General features: G+C 36.9%; 1 protein-coding gene across 12 annotated transcripts in view; it reads right to left on the bottom strand.

Annotated features, from left to right (window-relative positions):
• Positions 1 to 19,352, bottom strand: part of prom1a (prominin 1a) — a 166,914-nt gene that overhangs the window by 13,728 nt on the left and 133,834 nt on the right. For all 12 annotated transcript variants that reach the window (XM_072252996.1, XM_072252994.1, XM_072252991.1 and 9 more), the window contains 10 exons: positions 18,757 to 18,831; positions 15,374 to 15,437; positions 14,540 to 14,699; positions 13,881 to 14,033; positions 13,624 to 13,747; positions 12,215 to 12,318; positions 9,435 to 9,516; positions 8,781 to 8,927; positions 6,488 to 6,559; positions 3,349 to 3,441 (listed from right to left, as the gene is read on the bottom strand). In XM_072252996.1, the coding sequence (XP_072109097.1) occupies positions 3,349 to 3,441; positions 6,488 to 6,559; positions 8,781 to 8,927; positions 9,435 to 9,516; positions 12,215 to 12,318; positions 13,624 to 13,747; positions 13,881 to 14,033; positions 14,540 to 14,699; positions 15,374 to 15,437; positions 18,757 to 18,831 (1,074 nt within the window). The remainder of the gene's footprint in view (positions 1 to 3,348; positions 3,442 to 6,487; positions 6,560 to 8,780; positions 8,928 to 9,434; positions 9,517 to 12,214; positions 12,319 to 13,623; positions 13,748 to 13,880; positions 14,034 to 14,539; positions 14,700 to 15,373; positions 15,438 to 18,756; positions 18,832 to 19,352) is intronic.

Genomic DNA, 19,352 nt, shown 5'->3' with positions numbered 1-19,352 from the left:
ACTCCATGGTCATCTTATTCAGTTGTTTTCAAATTGGCTTTGTTTGCTTTTGATGTTGAGTAAAAACCCCAATAACCTGTTAGCTGTTTGTTCAGAAACCTAATGGTACAGCATCTGGTTCAATGGGGCCCTGCTTCACAAACTTCCTTTAAATTCATTCAGCTCCCATTTCCTTTTCTTCCCTAAAGCTGATCCAGTTCACTGGAAAATTTATTCTTGTGTGCAACATCCAAAAAAATGTACACGTGTGGTATTAATAGTTGTAAATACTCAAAATCCAGAAAATCTATAGGTGCACCACCTCGGCCACAAAGCTAATAGGGCACTGGAGCTTTACTATGCACTTACCCGTAATCCTTCAGAAATTATAAAGAATGTACATGTCTTATGGACTTCATTTGCTCCCTCTTCAAACAACTGCTTAAGAATTGGAAACACCCTATCTGTTGTGCTGATCATACATTGGAATGCCACTATGCTTGTGCCCAAACAGTTTTCAAATACTGAATGAAGTACCGCTATCGAAATATATACTATATCCTCAAGGATATACACAGGTTGCACAATGACGTAGCAGAAACAAACATTTTACAAGTAATTGTTAATCAGCATCAACCCACAACTATTAAATCAGTAATTTAAATTTCCACTACAGAAATGCAATTAAGAATTTTTTTTTTTTAAGATTTGTTCAAAACAATTTTTGAACATTCACGGTATTGAGGGCCTGGGGAAGCCAGCACAAAGGAATTGAGGACTGGGATAGATCAGTCATGATTATCTTGAACAGGAGGGTAAGACTGAGGGGCCCGCTCTTATCTTCTGTTACTTACGGAGTTCAACACCATTACATCCTAATGTTCTTACAAGCAAGCCAACTTTGAGCAAATTAGAAAGGATATTACATAGTTTGATCACCTAGCACCCAACATTGTTGAGGCTAGATGGTTGCAGGAGCACAAATAATCTGTTAGAGGCAATGCTCAGCTGCGATTGTTGTGGATATTAAAACAATATAAGCAAAACATGGTTCTTCAATTTTGAAAATCCATCTTTGTCTAACAAACTAGAAAGTGCAGCTCTAAAAAGAAAATTTAAACTTGGAATCACTTCAAACTAAATACAGGGCAATCAGGCAAAGGGATTCAAATTCATCATGTTAATTTTTGTGACAATACCGTAGTTGTACTTCACCATTTCAAGGACTGCACCCTATCTTATTGAAAACGCCACAGTGCAGTACAACAGTCTGATGCTTTTAGACCCAGCTATCTTTTCCTGTTTTTAAAAAGCTCCAAATAACATTGAGATAACACATAACTAATGTTATTTGTTCAGGAAAGATGTCTGTGATGGCTATTTAAGAAAATCTTACCCGTGCTTCAACATATCTCTGGTAAGCATTTCAAAAAAAAAAGCAGAAATACGAATTAATTCAAAACTTAAGAACAGGGAAATTAGGTTAGTGGGAAAGAACCCATTTTATGGAAGACTCACAACAGGTTTCAAACAAAGAATAACTAGTAACGAGGAAGCAGGAAGATTAAATCCTGCAGACAGACCCTGGACCTTGGGGTCAATATGAAAGCTTCTGAAGTTCCAAAATCAATGAACGAAAAATTAAATTACAAAGGGCCATAGAAACAAAAACTATTCATTGGGAGTCCAAAGTCTTCTCAAAATTTAAGTACTGCATGTACAGTAACTTGTGCTTTGTTTGGATAGAGCCAGTGCCACCCTTAAGAGCAATTTAATTTTTGAGTTGAGGAAAGTCATTGCCATGATGCTAGGCAGAGTTGGTGGAAAACACATTAAATTGCTTGGTAGTTACCCAAAATTGTTTCCAAAAATATATGTGAAATTAAATTTGAGTGTTCCATCTAGCAGTCCATCAAAACACTGAAATTAAATGATCAATATTTGTTGACAAAGGCTTCCCTCCCTCAAGTGCTAATGCAACTAGCATGATTCAAAAATGTCAATCAAGTTATCACAGACAGGACATGCATGCCATTTCCAAAACTTTTCGGAAAGGAACTGTGGAAAGTATAAGCAATTTTCTAAGGAAAGAGTACAGCGCTGCCCCATGGTATGATTGCAAAATTTAAAGATGACAATTATACAAGTTAAACAAATGGGCTTTAAGATACATGGGCATTTATAATGATCAAAGCCAAGCAGAAATGTGTTTTCTTTGAAAAAAAATCTTAAATTGAGGCAGAATGTACAAGTGCAGACTTTTAATAATATGCATCAAGATAGTTAGCTTTAAATACAGACAGCTTCAAGCTCAAATTCGGAGTTTCCTTGAGATAACATGATATAATTTCCAACCAATAATTCAGCCAAAGCTTTGATCTAAAATTAATAAAATCCTACATTTTTTGCAAATTTAGGTCTTTTATAGTAAAATTACATTTCAGTGAGATGCTGCATTTAACTGTTGCAGATGTCATGAACGGTGCAGTGAACGCCACCCCATCTAACTTTAGATGACCACCTTAGCCTTAAAAAGGTTTATGAGATTTTGATTAATAATCCTTGTCAAACAGGTGTTTTTAAGAGACTAGTCCAATAAAAGAGGTATTGTTTGATTCTTCTATTTGCTCCAGACTGAATAATATAAAATCTTGAGCCATTTGTAACAAGCTTGTATCAACAACTAACTGTGAACAAGGGTCAGAGGAAACTTGTCGATGAGAAAACAAAAAAAATTATATAAAATGAAGAAATCCCTTGCATTTTCATTGCTCTATTTTCCCTCAAAGCTGACATTGCCAGAGGCATGAAGGCAATCACAAATCTACCATCAGGATTTGCATCATCCTGGACTTGGCTAATAACAGCCCACAAAATTTCTTTCATATAAAGGAGGAACTGCTCATTCTTCTATTGCTCTAAGTGCTGTATCTTTTCGGGATTTCTCGGTACTTTTTCTTTCTTCAAAAATCATTAAATCCCATCGTAAGCATTGATCACATTGTTACCCTTCACCTTTGATGTGGAAAATATCTACCACCTGTTTTTCGGCAAGTAGATTACTTAAGCCCATGGGTTGCTACTTATTTAACAGTAACAATAAGAATGGATTCTGATTTCATTTACACAGCCATACATCTTGCCAAGAACACAAAACTGTGACAAACTGGCAAAAGAAAATTCCTACACTTTTAAGGCAAGATTATAACTGGCCTTTTCTGCTTTTCATCACCAAAAGATATGGCCATATACAGTACATTCAAAGCATATGGAAACAGGCTTAATAGCTCCAATGGTGTGCAATACAAATGCTCCAGCACAAGTTTCAAAGTTTGATGAAAATAAAACATTTCTTTGCACACTTCTTACCAGAGCTCCTTCTAGAGGCACAACTTGCTGTGTGTATATTTCCCGAATATCGTTTGCATGGCCCCTTAATGCATTTGCCAATGCTCCCGCAGGCTGAAAAAGTTGGACATAACATTCAGAAAGTCACACACTGGAAAAACTAACAAGTTACCAAAGTATGCTTGCCATTATAGTACTTTCATTGAACTTTCAAGCATTAAAAATGCAATCAAATATTTGGTGCAACCGTTTTCTAAAAAAAATGTCATTTAGTTTCTGACTCCTTTGAACAGGATCAGCCATCTCAGTTGTATTGAACAAGTGCATGGCATGGCATGCAATGCCTATAAAAAGAATTCTTCCTCCTTTGAAATTTTCATGTTTTATTGTTTTACAACATTGATTCACAGGGGATTTAATTTGGCTTATTTGACATTGGTTAACAGAAAGACTTGTGTCAAAGTGAAAACAGAGCTCTACAAAGTGATCTAAATTAATTACAAATACGAAACACAAAATAATTGATTACATAATTATTCACCCTTCAATATGACACAGCAAATCATCACTGGTGCAGCCAATTGGATTTGGAAGTTACATAATTAGTTAAATGGAGATCTGTTTTTGGAGACCTGTTTGCAGTCAATGTATTCCAATTGATTATAGTAAAAATACACCTGTATCAGGATAGTTCAGCTGCTGGTGAGTCAGTATCCTGGCAAAAACACTACACCATGAAGACAAAAGAACATTCCAAGCAACTCCACAAAAAGTTTATTGAAAAGCACAAGTCAGGAGATGGATACAAGAAAATTTCCAAGTCACTGAATATCCCCGGAATATAGTCAAGTCAATCATCAAGAAATCGAAAGAAGATGGTACGGCTGTAAATCTGTCTAGAGCAGTTAGTCCTCAAAAACTGAGTGATCGTGCAAGTGGACTTGTGAAGGAAGCCTCCAAGAGAACTATGACAACTCTGGAGGAGTTACAAGCCTCAGTGACTGAGATGGGAGAAACTGTGCATGTAACAACTGTTGCCTGCGTGCTTCACTGGTCACAGCTTTATGGAAGAGTGGCAAAGAAAACACCACTGTTGGGGGGAGAAAACACTCATGAAATCTCGGCTAGAGTTTCACAAGGCAAATGGGAGACTCTGAAGTCAGCTGGAAGAAGGTTCTATGATCTGATGAAACCAAAATTGAGCTTTTTGGCCAACAGACTAAACACTATGTTTGGCATAAACCAAACACCACACATCATCAGATACACACCATCCCTATCAAGAAGCATCGTGGTGGCTGCATCATGCAGTGGAGATGCTTCACTGCATCAGGCCCTGGAAGGCTTGTGAAGGTAGACGGTAAAATCAATGTACAAATGTAGCAAAATACAGGAAATCCTGGAGGAAACCTTGACGCAGTCTGCAAGAGAACTGCAACTTAAGAGATTTGTTTTCCAGCAAGACAATGGCCCCAAGTATAAAGCCAAAGCTACAGAGGAATAGCTTAAATCAACAAAGTTAATGCCTTGGGGTAGCCAAATCAGAGTTCAGACTTCAATCCAATTGAGAATTTGTGGCTGGACTTGAAAATGGCTGTTCTCTCATGATGCCCATGCAATCTGACAGAGCTTGAGCAGTTTTGTGAAGAAGAATGGGGAAAAATTGTAGTGTCCAGATGTACAAAGCTGGTAGAGACCGATCCACGTAGTCACATTGCTGCCAAAGGTGCATCTACTAAATACTGACTTGAAGGGGGTGAATAATAATGCAATCAACTATTTTGTGTTTAAAAATTGCAACAAATTTTGACCCATTTGAGGAAATTTGTTTTCACTTTGAATTGCAGTGGATTTGATTTGGCTTTTTTGACACTGATCAACAGAAGACTCGAGTCAATGTCGTAAAACAATAATCCATGAAAACTTCCCAGGGGCGGGGGGGGGGGAAAGAGAGGGTGAATACTTTTTATAAGCACTTTAAAGCCAATAGCAGGATTTTAAATTCTTAAAGGATGCTTGTCTTGGCTGATACACACACAAAAAAAAATAGTTGAGAAGCAGCTGATGCTTACTTTGCACTTCAGTAGAAAGTAAAGGCAATGATATAAAACTGACAATTAAAAGACCAGCATAAAGGGAGGGAAAAAGGCACACTAATATTGTCAGTGCATAAGACATAGAAGCATATCTTGGTCCTTCTGAATGGATGATTAGGTTACAAACTTAACAGACATTTAACCAAAAAAAAATGATGCAGGACATAAATACCAACAATATGAAATGAATTTTTCAAAAGGCACCATTGTTTATTGCTATGTCTGATTTATACTTGTGCGTACAGGCTAGGCCGTAGGCCTGATTTATACTTTTGCGTAGCCCGATGCCGTAGCCAGCATGCGTAGTTGTGTCTGCGTCGTTCTGCAATTCACCGCCAAAACATTAGTTGGTGGTGGGGTTTCTATGCCACTGTGTTGAGTTTCTTCATGAGAGACATGGATGAGGAAATGCATTTCAAATATTTTTGGATGTCGGCAGGTAGATTTGACGATTTGGTTCATCGTCTCCAACCATTTATTTCGCATCAGTGTACAGACATGGCGGAGAAAAGCAACTGGAAATGCATAGGAGGAAATGCGATGCTACCAAGCGGACCAATCACAGTTGTTGCAGTCTGCGTCGCCGCAACGCATGAGTTACATTCTTGGGGAGGTGCACGTCACCCTACGGCGTAGGGTAACGCGGTACCCACGGCATACATTTGACACAGAAGTATAAATTGGGCTTTAGTCTGCAACAAAGTCACAACTTACAGAATTCTTAGCTTAAAATTTTCAAAAGCCTCCGCTCTAAAAAAAGATTTAGACATTGATCAATGTGAGTTATAAGTCAGAGCTACCTAGCTCATTCAGGGGTTCAGCTCCTTCATCAAAATCAAACTAAGGCACCAATGTAAATTTCATTACAACCCGAGGAAAATAATTAAATTCATTCTTCACAATCCCACAGTAACCAGAGTGATGTCAGTGAATAGACTTCCAATTATGTAAAGTGTAGTTTCCCCACTACTTAAGTGAAACTAGTAGATGCATTTGCAGCATGCAGAGAGAAAGTTAACAAAATTTTATCTGTGGCAGGTTTCACAAATAAAAAAAAAACTTACCAATGCATTTGCTTTTACTTCTAAGTCTTTTGCAAACATCCAAAGATCCACCTTGGTTACATTTTTTTTGATCTGTAAATTAAAGAAATAAAACTGAAGAGAACTTGTGCAAATGGACACTTGCAGAAAATCAACGAAGATTACTTCTTGACTATATTATATACTTTAGATACAATTGAAAAGACAGAAGGTTAACTGTCCATGAATGGACAAATTCCCCTAAAATGAAATAGTTCATCCCAGGTAAAGCCCTCTATCTACAAGGAATGCTGCCATAGGAAAACAGAATCCATCTTCAAGGACCTCCACCATCCAGGCCTTGCTCTCTCTCTTCTCACTGCTGCCATTCGGAAGGAGGTACTGGAGCCTTAGGTCCTTCACCATCAGACTGAGGAACAGTTATTACTCTTCAACCATCAGGCTCCTGAACCACTGTAGATAACTTGACTTACTTCAACTGCGAATTGATTCCACAAGCTATGGATTTATTTTCAAGGAATCTACAACTCAAGTACTCAGCATTATTTAAATATATATATTTTTAAATTTGCAGTTTGTCTTCTTTTGCAGTGGTTGCTTGGCAGTCTTTGTGTGTAATTTTTTCATTGATTCTATTGTATTTCTCTGTTCTGTGTCTTGCAATAAAATGAATCTCAAGGTAGTATAGGGTGACATATCCATACTTCAATAATAAATTTACATTGCACTTTCAAGCAAATGAACGGGAAGAGGCCACTCAGGCCAAATTACACACTAAAGTCATCAAGACAACAATGTTTATTATGACTACTATAGGAGACCATTTTTCTCACCCAAGAGCTATGAAAGATTCAAATATGAGAAAAGTGAGCATGGATGTGGGAGGAAACGAAATTATCAAAGACACTGGCAAAGGAAGCTGGAGATTACGTAGCCTGAAAGGACAGTAGGTTTTAAAAGCACCAATGTTTGTTTAGACATTTTCTCCCATATCTGAACAATTATACAAATTTATCATTACCTGCTCATTTGCTACCCATAGCTTTGCATACACGAGATTAGCCTCTGGCTCCATCTCAACTTTTTTCCAATTATATATACACATTGGGCACAACCTGTAAAGACAGTGACCAGTTCCTGATCACCAGCATCAAATGGGTCCTTGTGTGCTGTTGTAATAGTGTGTTTGCTTACACAACCGCAACTTGTGATTTCAAAAATAGTGTTTGCAAGTTTTAATGCTGTCAACAGAAAGTTTGTTAAATAATACTATTTCTTTTTAGATATTTAAACATTTTACTATATGTAGAACTTGTAGGGTAGGCTTATGTTTGAACCGGTCTTAAATGGCCTTTGTGATATTCGTAAGCACAAGCCTGCAGGTGCTGGAAATCTAAAGCAACGCACGCTAAAAGTGTTCCTAAAGAAAGAAGGATCTTGACGCAAAACTTCAACTGTTATTCTTTTCTATAGATGCTGCCTGACCGCTTGACCTCTTCCAGCATCTTGTTTTTGTGATATTCATGCTTTTTGTTATCCATAGAACTTCTGCATCATTACCCTTAAAGACAAGGACTTAGCACACATAAAACAATTCTTCAGTTCCAAACTAACTGTCTAGTTCTTCTATACATAATGAACAGTGTACATGGGTAATGTTTTCAGGAAGTCGAGTTCTTTACAGAAATGAGAGTTAAAAAAACGTTGGAAGAAAATTACAAGGTGTAAACAAAAGCTTTGTAATTTGAGGGGGGGAAGGAAAGGAATTCCAGATGTTAGCAGCTTATTGCTGTTCATTCTGTGGTCAATGTGGTCAACGAGCCAGAATTGGAGAATTTGAAATTGGGAAGTTGCACTACAGAAAAAAAGAACATTGACTGCAGGCTGCAGAGCTCGTCCATCCCAATCAATATTGCACAAAATAGCAACCCAAAAAAACAAAGGAGCAATCAGAAACCAGAAACACATCATCAAATTAACTACAGAGTCTGGTCCATAAGCGGCATCAATTAAAAGAGCTGCTGGAAGGTGCCAAAAAATAAAAAATTTAATCTTTATGATTGATCCTTTTGGGTATGGAAATCTCATTAAAACCTTATTACAAGGTAAAAAGCAAATCACTGCACTTGATGAAATTCAAACAAAGAAAAAGATCATATCAACTCCACTTATAATCAACTTGCTTAACAATTCAGTTAACATTTATCCAAGGTAAAACTTTTTCTTCAGTTACATTAGGACGATTAAAAGTTCTAATAACTAATTTCCAGTTGGTAGATGTTTCATCCCATTGAAAGTCAAGAAGTAGTAATACCTCATTTAAGTATGCCGTAAAATTAATTCTGTCGATGCCAGTATCAGAGAAATCAAGAAGACCATTCTTTGCTTCTTCATCCAGTATTACAATACTACTCAAATTCACATCAACATTGGCGAATTTGTCTGTCAGGTTAGCTGTATACTGAAAAAATATCATCAATGCCATTAACAAAAAAACCTTTTGAACTTTTGCATACAATTTCTGCTCTATTTGCATACTAAGTCTTATACACTTTTATACTGAACATGTACAGACTTTTTTTTCTTGTCATTATTCCCTAAATAATACAGTATACCAACTATTTACATAGCATTTACATTGTATTAGGTATTATAAGTCAACAGAACAGAAACACTGAGGGCAGCGGGTCCTGTACTGCCCTGGGTCCTCAAGTCCATCCGCACTGAGACAGGTTAAATAAGGGACTTGAACATCTGCGTTTTTTGGTATCTGTGGGGGGTCTCGGAACTAATCCCTCGCAGATAAGAAGAGTCGGCTGTATAACTCATGGCAAAACAAATTCCCCTTAACGGAATGTACATTTATTATGATCAGCTCTCACTTGTCTTTTCAAGTTTGAATTCATTCATTACCAAGGAAACTGCTTTTATTATTTTATTTAAGACACACATCACCACTTTTACTTACTGCATTGAAATTTACATCATCTATATTGAATACATTTTGCAGCTGGAAGGCCGAATATACTCCTTCATTTCTGCGGCATTTGCTGTATAAAAATTAAAAATGGAATTTAATTTAGCATCAATAGCAAGAATATAACTTTTAAAATACATAATAATCTACAAGATGTCCCTGAAATTGTTCAGGTAATTGCCTTGATCTCATTTGTACATTTCTCGTTTGACAGCACTGAACACACATATACAGTGCCTATAAAAACTATTCACTCCCTTTGGAAGTTTTCATGTTTTATTGTTTTACAACATTGAATCTCAGTGGATCTAATTTGGCTTTTGTTTATTGTATCCATCTTCTGACTTGTGCTTTTCAGGTGTATTTTTATTACATTCAATTGAAACACCTCGAATCTACAAACGTTTGTACATACATCTCCAAAAACAGATCTCAATTTAACTAATATGTGATTTCTAAAACCAATTGGATGCACTAGTGATGATTTGGACTGTCACAAGGGGGTGAATACTTGTGCAATCAATTATTTTGTGATTTATATCTGTAATTAATTTAGATCACTCTGTAGAGATCTGTTTTCACTTTGACACGAAAGAGTCTTTTTCTGTTTACCAGCATCAAAAAAAGCCAAATTAAGTCTGCTCTGATTCAATATTGTAAAACAATAAAAGATGAAAACTTCCAGGGGGTGGGGGGTGGGGGGTTGTTATAGGCACTGTATGTCAGCATGTAAAACCCTGAGATTCATTTTCATGTAGGCATACTCAATAAAACCAAAAACCGTAGTAGATTCAATGAAAGATCAGACCCAACAGGGCAGGCAACTCGTGTGCAAAGGACAAACTGTGCAAATACAAAAGAAATAATAATAATAAATAAATAAGCAGCAACTATTGGGGACATGAGATGGAGTCCTTGCAAGTGAGTCATAAATTGTGGAAACACTTCATTGATGGGACAAGTGAAGTTGAGTGAAGTTATCCCCTTTGGTTCAAGACCCTGATGGTTAATGGGTAATAACTGTCTCTGAGGCTTCTTTACCTTCTTCCTGACGGCAGCAATGAAAAGAGAGCATGACCTGGGTGATGGGGGTCCTGATAATGGATGCTGTTTTCCTGCACCAACGCTCCGTGTAGATGTGCTCAATTGTGAGGAGGGCTTTACCCATGATGAACTAGGCCACATCCATTACTTTTTTTTAGGATTTTCCATTCAAGGGCATTGGTGTTTCCACACCGGCCTGTGATGCAGCCAGTCAATATACACCACACATATATAGATGTTTGTCAAAGTTTTACCTGTAATGCCAAATCTTCACAAACTTCCAAGGAAGTAGAGGCACTGCTGTGCTTTTTCCGTAATGGTACTTGCATGCTGGGCCCAGGGCCCAGGGGCAGATCTTCTGAACTAACAACAATTTAAAGTTGCTGACCCTCTCCACCTCTGATTCCTCCGATCAGGGCTGGCTCATGGACGTTAAGTTTCTTCCTCCTGAAGTCAACAATCAGCTCCTTGGTTTTGCTGACATTGTGTAAGAGGTTGTCTTGTGGTACCACTCAGCCAGATTTTCAATCTCCCTCCTGCCATATATGTTGATTCATTACCTCCTACGATTCGGCCAACGACAGTGACATCATCAGCAAATTTATACATGGCATTGGAGCTGTGCTTAGCCACACAGTCAATAACTGTAAAGCGAGTAGAGCAGCGGGCTCAGCACACAGCCTTGTGGTGCACCTGTGCAGATGGAGATTGTGGAGAAGATGTCGTTAACAATCCAAACTGACTGGGGTCAGCAAGTGAGGAAATAGAGGATCCAATTGCACAAGGAAGCATTGAGGCTAAGGTCTTGAGGCTTATTCGTTAGTTTTGAGAGAATGATATTATTGAATGTCGAGCTGTATTCGATAGAGAGCATCCTGATGTATGAATTGGTGCTGTCCACATGCTCCAGGGTTGAGAAAAGAGCCAATGAAATGGCATCTGCTGTGGACCTGTTGTGCCGGTAGATAAATTTGGGCAGGTCCAAGACGCTTTTCAGGCAAGAGTTGATACATTTCATCACCAACCTCTAAAAATACTTCATAACTGTAAATGTAGGTGATACTGGATGATAATCAAGGCAGGTCACACATTCTTCTTAATTGCAACCTACCTTAATTGGCTGGAGTGCTCATTGAAATCTATAACTTCTGACTTCAGCAGTCTGAGTAGCACAGGTCTTTCATACAGAGCCAGGTATCCCATCTACGCCAAATGCTATCCATGTGTTCTCCCTCCTGAAGGATGCACTCACGTCAACCTCAGAGACTAAAATCACAGGGTCATCAGGGGCTGTGGGATTTTGTGATGGTTCCTCCATGTTTTGACGTTCAAAGCAAGCATAGAAGGCATTGAGCTCATTTGGAAGTGAAGCCCTATGCCGTTTGATTTCACTTTATAAGAGGTGATAGCATTCATTTCCTGGCAGAGCTGTTGAGCATCCTTCATTAATTCAAGTTACAAATCATGTTATACAAGTCAAACTGCACATACGTGTATTATACATGTGTATTATATATGTGTGTGTGTGTATATATATATATACACACACACACACACACACATATACACATACATATACACACTATATGTGTGTGTGTGTGTGTGTGTGTGTGTGTGTGTATATAATTATATATTTTTCATACACACACACGTAGGCCACACACAAATTAGTTTTTATTCCCCAAGGAACAAATATCAAGACTTAACAGTAAACTTCAGAACCTGACCTGTATACACTCTGAAAAGTGAGGTTTGCATTGCGTTCAGAAAAGAGAAATCCAGAAAGGAAATTCTTCCACTGCGAATTCAATAAATAGGGAGTATCCAAAAGCTTGAAAACACAAAGATGACAGGCTTACTAGCAAAAGCATATACCACTTCTACAAAAAAATGTTCACAATTATCTTATGTAATTAGTACCTTTTCATTAAGGGTTGCAACATAATATTGTACCAGAGTCAAAATCCTCCACTGTTTTTTGGAACTAACAATGAAAACATACTGGAAATGTTGTTCCTCCTGAACCAAGTCAGTTCAGATTCCATATTTTATTAAGAGCTCTTCAATATTAACTTTCTTAACCTTGAATTTCTTATTGTTAGTAATAAATTAAACTCAGCATATGGAATACTATTTTACACTATATTTTAGCCCATTAAATCTCAGGTATTTATATATACTGTAGTCATTTATAAAATGCCCACAGGAGTTTCAGCAAAACAATCAAAGAAAACTAGACATCAAGCTCCAGAAGAGAATAGTGGGCCAAATTGTATTCCCTGGTGAAAGATTCTTTGATTTGCAAGGATCCTTCACAAGTCTGGGACAAACTAAGTAACATATGATAGAGCATCTGTTATTTCATTCCATTGCCAAATCCAGCACACAAGGCTGGATAAGTTCTGGGATCTCGAAATAATTTCTGTATGATCCTATGCTGGTCAGACCAAGCACAAGGTCAGAATCCACATTTATCTGATGGATTCCCAACCAGGAGATAAAGGGCGGGAGAGAGAAGTTCAGTCAGTTTCTTCTCCCTGCACCCATTTTATTTGCAAGTCTCCTAATTTATTTTAATTTTAAAATGTCACTTTTTAAAAAATATATATATAAGTTCTAGACAATTTTTCAAATGTTTGAGTATCAGGGATAATGACAAAACTTCAGGCAAATTTAACACTAGGTGAGGCTCTGCACCCAGCTCTACCTGCCATTCCAGGCTCTCAGGCAGTTTAGGCCCTCAGTATCTGAGGCCTACCAACCACTGAGGTTTTGCCATATCCACCACTAAGCTCCACTCACCTTGGCCCGATTAAGTGAAGGCGAATGGAGACTATAAGTAGTGGTCCAAATAAAGGGCATGTAGGTAAAAAAAAACAAAACAAAAAGGCCTGGCTGAGGGTGAGAAATTTAGACGGGAATGGTAGAGACATTAAGGAAGAGGATTGTGGAGTCCTCAGCCTTGACACCCAATACCCCCCCCCCCAAAAAAAACACTACTAGTTAGTGGAGTTCAGAAGAACCTAATGGGTTTTAAACACAAAAGCTCAAATTTAGTCTAAAATTCTCAGAAAGAGAAGGTTCTGAAATTTAAGATTTTGTTTCTTTCATTTACAATCAAGTTCTTGCACGTTACCTTAAATAAACTGTTGTCTTTAAAAGATTGACAAGCAAGCCTTTCTACATTTCCTCCTGTGAAAAACGTGACCACAACTACCAGCATCAAGAGCCAAGAGAAGATGAAGCTAACCCCAACACCTCTAAAAGAAATAGCAAAAGTTAGATTTTAAAGGTTATGAAGTTATGGATAAAATATTGGAAGCAAACAGTACTTATTACAAAGACTTTACAATGTATTTGTAATGACAGTAATATTTTTGATATTATGCTTACGCTAAAAGGAGCGTGCCTCCCGTGTTTGATACACAACCTCTAGTGGTTGGAGAAGCATGCTTGTCAAATCCACAGGATCCACACAGCAAACCAAGGTAGTTGAAAGTAAGAATAAGCACAACTGAACAGCAGAGTGCAATTCCACCGAGCCATCTATAAAATGGAAATGCAGGTATGAAATCAGTTCTATTAATATTTCTAAAAATTTTCTTAACCAGATACTTAGAATGCAATAAAGTGGCATTCAAGGTAATGCACAATTTTAAAACACAAGTAAACTTGGGGACACTGCACCCCTGTCGATGTGTTCTTTAAATCCTTCACACTAAAAACCATCCATATAAGCCACCTGATTACTTTTACTGTAGCACAGACACATTTAGAAACATGCAAAACAGGTGCAAGTTATTAAATTGACACTATGAGCACTTTACAAATAATTATGCCTAACAATTTTTAAAAATGTTGGAATGCATTTAAGGCAATCTAGAGCAATATAAAAACAGAATGCTGGAAATACCTGAAGAGAGTTTACAGTTTCAGCTTACTAATATTTTATCAGAACAGATCAAATTATCAACGATAGACATGAAAAATAAATGTTTGCTTGCCAAAATTGATGGTTGAACTGAATTCTGCTCTTGGAAAATAAAACCTACCTGTAGAAGTCGTATTTTTCCAAATATGGAAGATACTCAAGAAAATATCTCTGACCCTGATTGAGATATCCAGTAGAAGTATTGATTACATCATCAATAGCAGGCTTCTTACTGAAATCCAAAACCATTTCACCAACGTCATTGAGTACTTTCTTTACATCTGAAAGAAAGGAAAAATAATACAAATTACACATGTTCAGACATGTTCTGTCATTGCAACTACTGAATGTAATTCAAGGAACAGAATCATGAAAATACATACAGTTATGGACAGCACATATACATTTGGCAATATACACTTAAATGTATGATAGATAAGCTAAAACATTATTTGCCAAAACAACGAAAATGAGTGCTTTATGCAAGGCTTCTACAGAATTGATGAGTTTTCAGTTTCCATTTTAAAAAGCAATTTATTGAACTGCCCAGAATATATGGTTAAATTTTCCATCTGATATAAGCAGAAGCCAACATATTCAAAAATTATACAAACTCAGTTTAAGACTCTAATATACAAAACATATGCATAACCTCTGCGAACAGATTAGTATGGAATCAGAAAAGTGACCCTGGTGCATTGAAGACAAACACACAAAGTAAGTCACAGCCCTTATATACTATGCTTAAGATTTGCTCTAACTTACGAGGGAGTGCTTCAAAATTGAAATGATGCCATAAAAAAAGAGAAACAGTAGAGATTAATAGGGCAAACAATTCCAACTCTTTTCATTTATATTCCACATCTTTTAATGATCTAATTGTTAATATTTTAGTTAAAGACACATTTAATGGAAAATGAAGTACACACAAGATTAAACATTTCTGTAAGTATACCTGATGAAACTGCCTTTGTTTCATTTTGAATTACTTCTGGAGTTTTATTAAAAGATGTGTGTCCCTATAAATAAATAAATACACAAACTTGGATTAACAGTACACAGTTGTGAACATTTTATTACTTTCATATAATTTAGCATCTTAAAAAAATCCATTGCAGAGAAAGCAGTTCCCTTTTTATAACAGTTTGCCATGCTCTTTCAGTCTAGAACCCATTGCCTACAAGGGCAGTGTTTGAGATTCAAATATAATCTGAGCGAGGATATCCATGTTTTCCAAGTAAACATTTTGACACAGAAACCTATCATTCCTTATTGCAAGATCACATTCAGAAACTCCCCAACACCACAATGGCAGCACCATCACAACAAGAGCTCCAGTTCTGCACTCTGACGACAATTAGCCATTAGGCACAGATTTTTGTCCTCGCCAACAAAACTCATCCCAGTGAACGAATTAATAAAAGTGAACTGAACTTTTCCCAAAAAGAGCAGAAATATGCACAACTATGTGAAAAATGTAAATACCAAATGAACAATTTTCCCCATATGCTAGCCACAATTTTTAAATCACTGAATTTATGTTTGAGAAGGAAGAGTGAGGTTTTGTTATGAATAATTTCATGATAATTACAAATAAAACTTGAAATGTTAATTAATGTTAATCACTCCTCTTGTTAATGACTAGGAGAATAACCTTTTACTATCTAAGTATTGTCATTTGTAAACCAATTTCATCAGTTTCAGCTCATTTCCTAACAGCCATCAGTTTGCAAACTACAAAACTAGCTATTACATAGCCAATCTCACTTACAATCTGCCATATTTGGTTTAAGAAAAAATTTAACATCTTTAAAAAAAGCACAGAATTAATGTGGGCAGCAAACTGAATGAGGAAAGATACACATTTTCCGTTCCAATTTTTACCAACATTTGCTACATGAGGAGAGGGAAAATGGGTGCTGCAACAACCTGCACCAGAACTACCCTTAAGTTTCGCCCTGACTTAATTGCCAACTTTCTTTCCAAACCTGACCAACACAAAGATATGTCTTAAATAGTAATTTAATACAATTTAAATGTGCTCTAGTAGCCTGATAGATTAACACATTATAAAACCAAGGGTCAAACAGAACCAACAATGAATAAAATGGAGTTCAATGCTTCTTAGTGAGAGACAGGGCACTTTCCAGAGCAGGATCAGAAATTATTGTGCAGCTGATAGTAGATAACATGAATCACACACCATAATCTTGGGGAAAACTTGTTCTCCAGACTACAAGATGATGTCTACTAGAATGTTTTTTTAACTGGAGGATTGATCTAATTATTTCTTTTAGCCACATTTTCCAGGTAAATTTTTCATATTTTGTATGTGGCTGCTAAATGTTACAAGCATAAGAAAAAATAATAACTGCAGTGATAACATCCAGGACAACTGAACAGCTAGGATTGGCTTAATCTATAACAGCACAAATATCTGAGAAGGAACTGAACATCAATGCGATTAAATTCAGTTGGAAAAGACCAGACTGATGAAGAATAAAATGTAGCTTTCTAAACAAAATATCCATTGAATTTACAAAACAAAGCATTCCAAATGTACACAACTTTCATAGTAATATGCATGTGTATAATGTAACCACATGGAGTCAGTAAAAAGTTTTAGAGATTGAAAAGTAAAAGAGCAAGTTCCTGGTCATTCACCTGAGCTTCTATAACCTGCATTTTTCTACATCTTAGCAATTCAAAGTTTGCGATCTCCATCACTGTTATTATAACTATCTTTTTATATAGATTATGCTATTAAAGATAGTGGCCTATCACAATAGGTCTACGGCAGACGCAATCTCAATGGCTCTTCACGTGGCCTGAGATCACCTGGACAATACAAACACCCATGTCAAAATGTTGTTCGTTGACTACAGCTCAGTGTTTAACAACATCATTCCCACTGTCGTGATTGATATGCTACAGAACCTGAGTCTGTACCTCACTCTGCAATTGGATCCTCAACTTCCTAACCGGAAAACAACAATCTGTGCAGATTAGTGATAAAATCTCTCCTCGCTGACGATCAACACTAGTGCACCTCAGGGGTGTGTGCTTAGTCCAGTGCTCTACTCCCTCTATATACCCATGACTCTGTGGCTAGGTATAGCTCAAATGCCATCTATAATTTTGCTGATGATACAAAAATTGCTGGTAAAATCTCAGATGAAGACAAGGGCGTACAGGAGCAAAATATACCAGCTAGTTGAGTGGTGTTGCAGCAACAACCTTATCTCAATGTCAGTAAGATGACAAAGTTGATTACAGACTTCAGGAAGGGCAAGACAAGGGAAAATGAACCAATCCTTATAGAGGAATCAGAAGTGGAGACAGTGAGCAACTTCAAGTTCCTGGGTGTCAATATCTCTGAGGAACTAACCTATATCCCAACATATTGATGCAGCTATAAAGACGGCAAGACAGCACTATATTTCATTAAGAATTTGAAGAAATTTGGTTTGTCATGCAAAACACTTGAAAACTTCTGTAGATGTACCATGGAGAGAGCATTCTGACAGGCTGCACTGTCTGGTATGGGAGGGGTGGGGGAGGCTACCACACAGGACCAAAAGCAGCTAAAGGAAGTTGTAAATTAGTCAGCTCCATCTTGGGTACTAGCCACCATAGTATCCAAGACATCTTCAGGGAGCAGTGCCTCAGAAAGGTGGCGTCCATTATTAAGGACCCTCATCGACCAGGACATGCCCTTTTCTCACTGTTGTCATCGGGTAGGAGATACAGAAGCCTGAAGGCACACACTCAGTGATTCAGGAACAGCTTCTTCCCCTCTGCCATCTGATTTCAAAATGCACTATTTAAAAAAATATATTATTTCTGTTTTGCACCATTTTAATCTATTTAATATACATACTTACTGTAACTAATTTTCTTATTTTTTCTTTCTATATATCATGTATTACATTGAACTGCTTCTGCTGCGTTAACAAATTTCAAGACACAGGCCAGTGATAATAAACCTGATTCTGATTCTTTAAAAACTTTCCCCAATCAAACTGTTCCAAACTTAACCTGCCACAGATTAAAGTCAGCTGAAAATGTCACTCAGCTCCTTTATAACCAGAAACATAGTTATACACTTTTCATATTATTTGTAATGCATGATTCTTTTTCTATTTTATATAGAATTTAGCTCAGAAGTTAAACCAGAATCTCAGTCATGAAATTTATAATAAACCAATACTACACTGTGGAAGTTCAGAAATAAAAATTGAGACTAATAAGTGTACAAAATTTGAGAACTACATACAGCAGAAAGTATTGCAGAACATTTTGAAATTACTGTTCTGCAAAGAACTAAGTTGTGCTTACCTTCTGAATCAAGTCCTCAAAATTAGTTTTCAGGACATTGTTTATTCTGGCAAGTTCAGGATCCACATCTTGTAACTGAAATACAGTATTCAAAGCAAGTATTTTAAACCAATTAAAGGACTAAATTTATAAAACACATTGCACTTCCTCAGTATGAAAAATAACAGTCATATACTTTTTGAAGAATGATCATTAATGCCATTCAGGAAACACTAAAGCCAATTTGAATACAGTAAGCTCTCACAGATGGCAGTGTGTTAATACTAGATCACCTGATTGATCTTGGCTGATCAAGAGATAAATTTTAACCACAATATATCATTCCTTATGTTCCTTGAAAAACTGTCAAGAGATGAATATTTGAGAAAGCAGACAGACTCTAGTTCAGCATTTTATCTGAAATACAGCACTCCAGCCTGGGACAAATTCTCTGGTTTGTATCAAATCAACTTGTTGCAGAGAGCATCCTACTGATTGAACCACAGCTCAAAGGCAAAGTTTCAGGTTTGCATATTATGCTCTGGTAAATGTCCAACCAAAGAGCAACACAACCTCTCATTTTCCAAAGCAGAATTAGGAGGGCAGGAAACTGGCAA

This window comes from Mobula birostris, chromosome 3 (assembly GCF_030028105.1).
Source record: "Mobula birostris isolate sMobBir1 chromosome 3, sMobBir1.hap1, whole genome shotgun sequence".
Lineage (NCBI taxonomy): Eukaryota > Metazoa > Chordata > Chondrichthyes > Myliobatiformes > Myliobatidae > Mobula > Mobula birostris.
The sequence above is the reverse complement of the archived record's forward strand: the minus strand, read 5'-3'. Positions and strand labels throughout refer to the sequence as shown.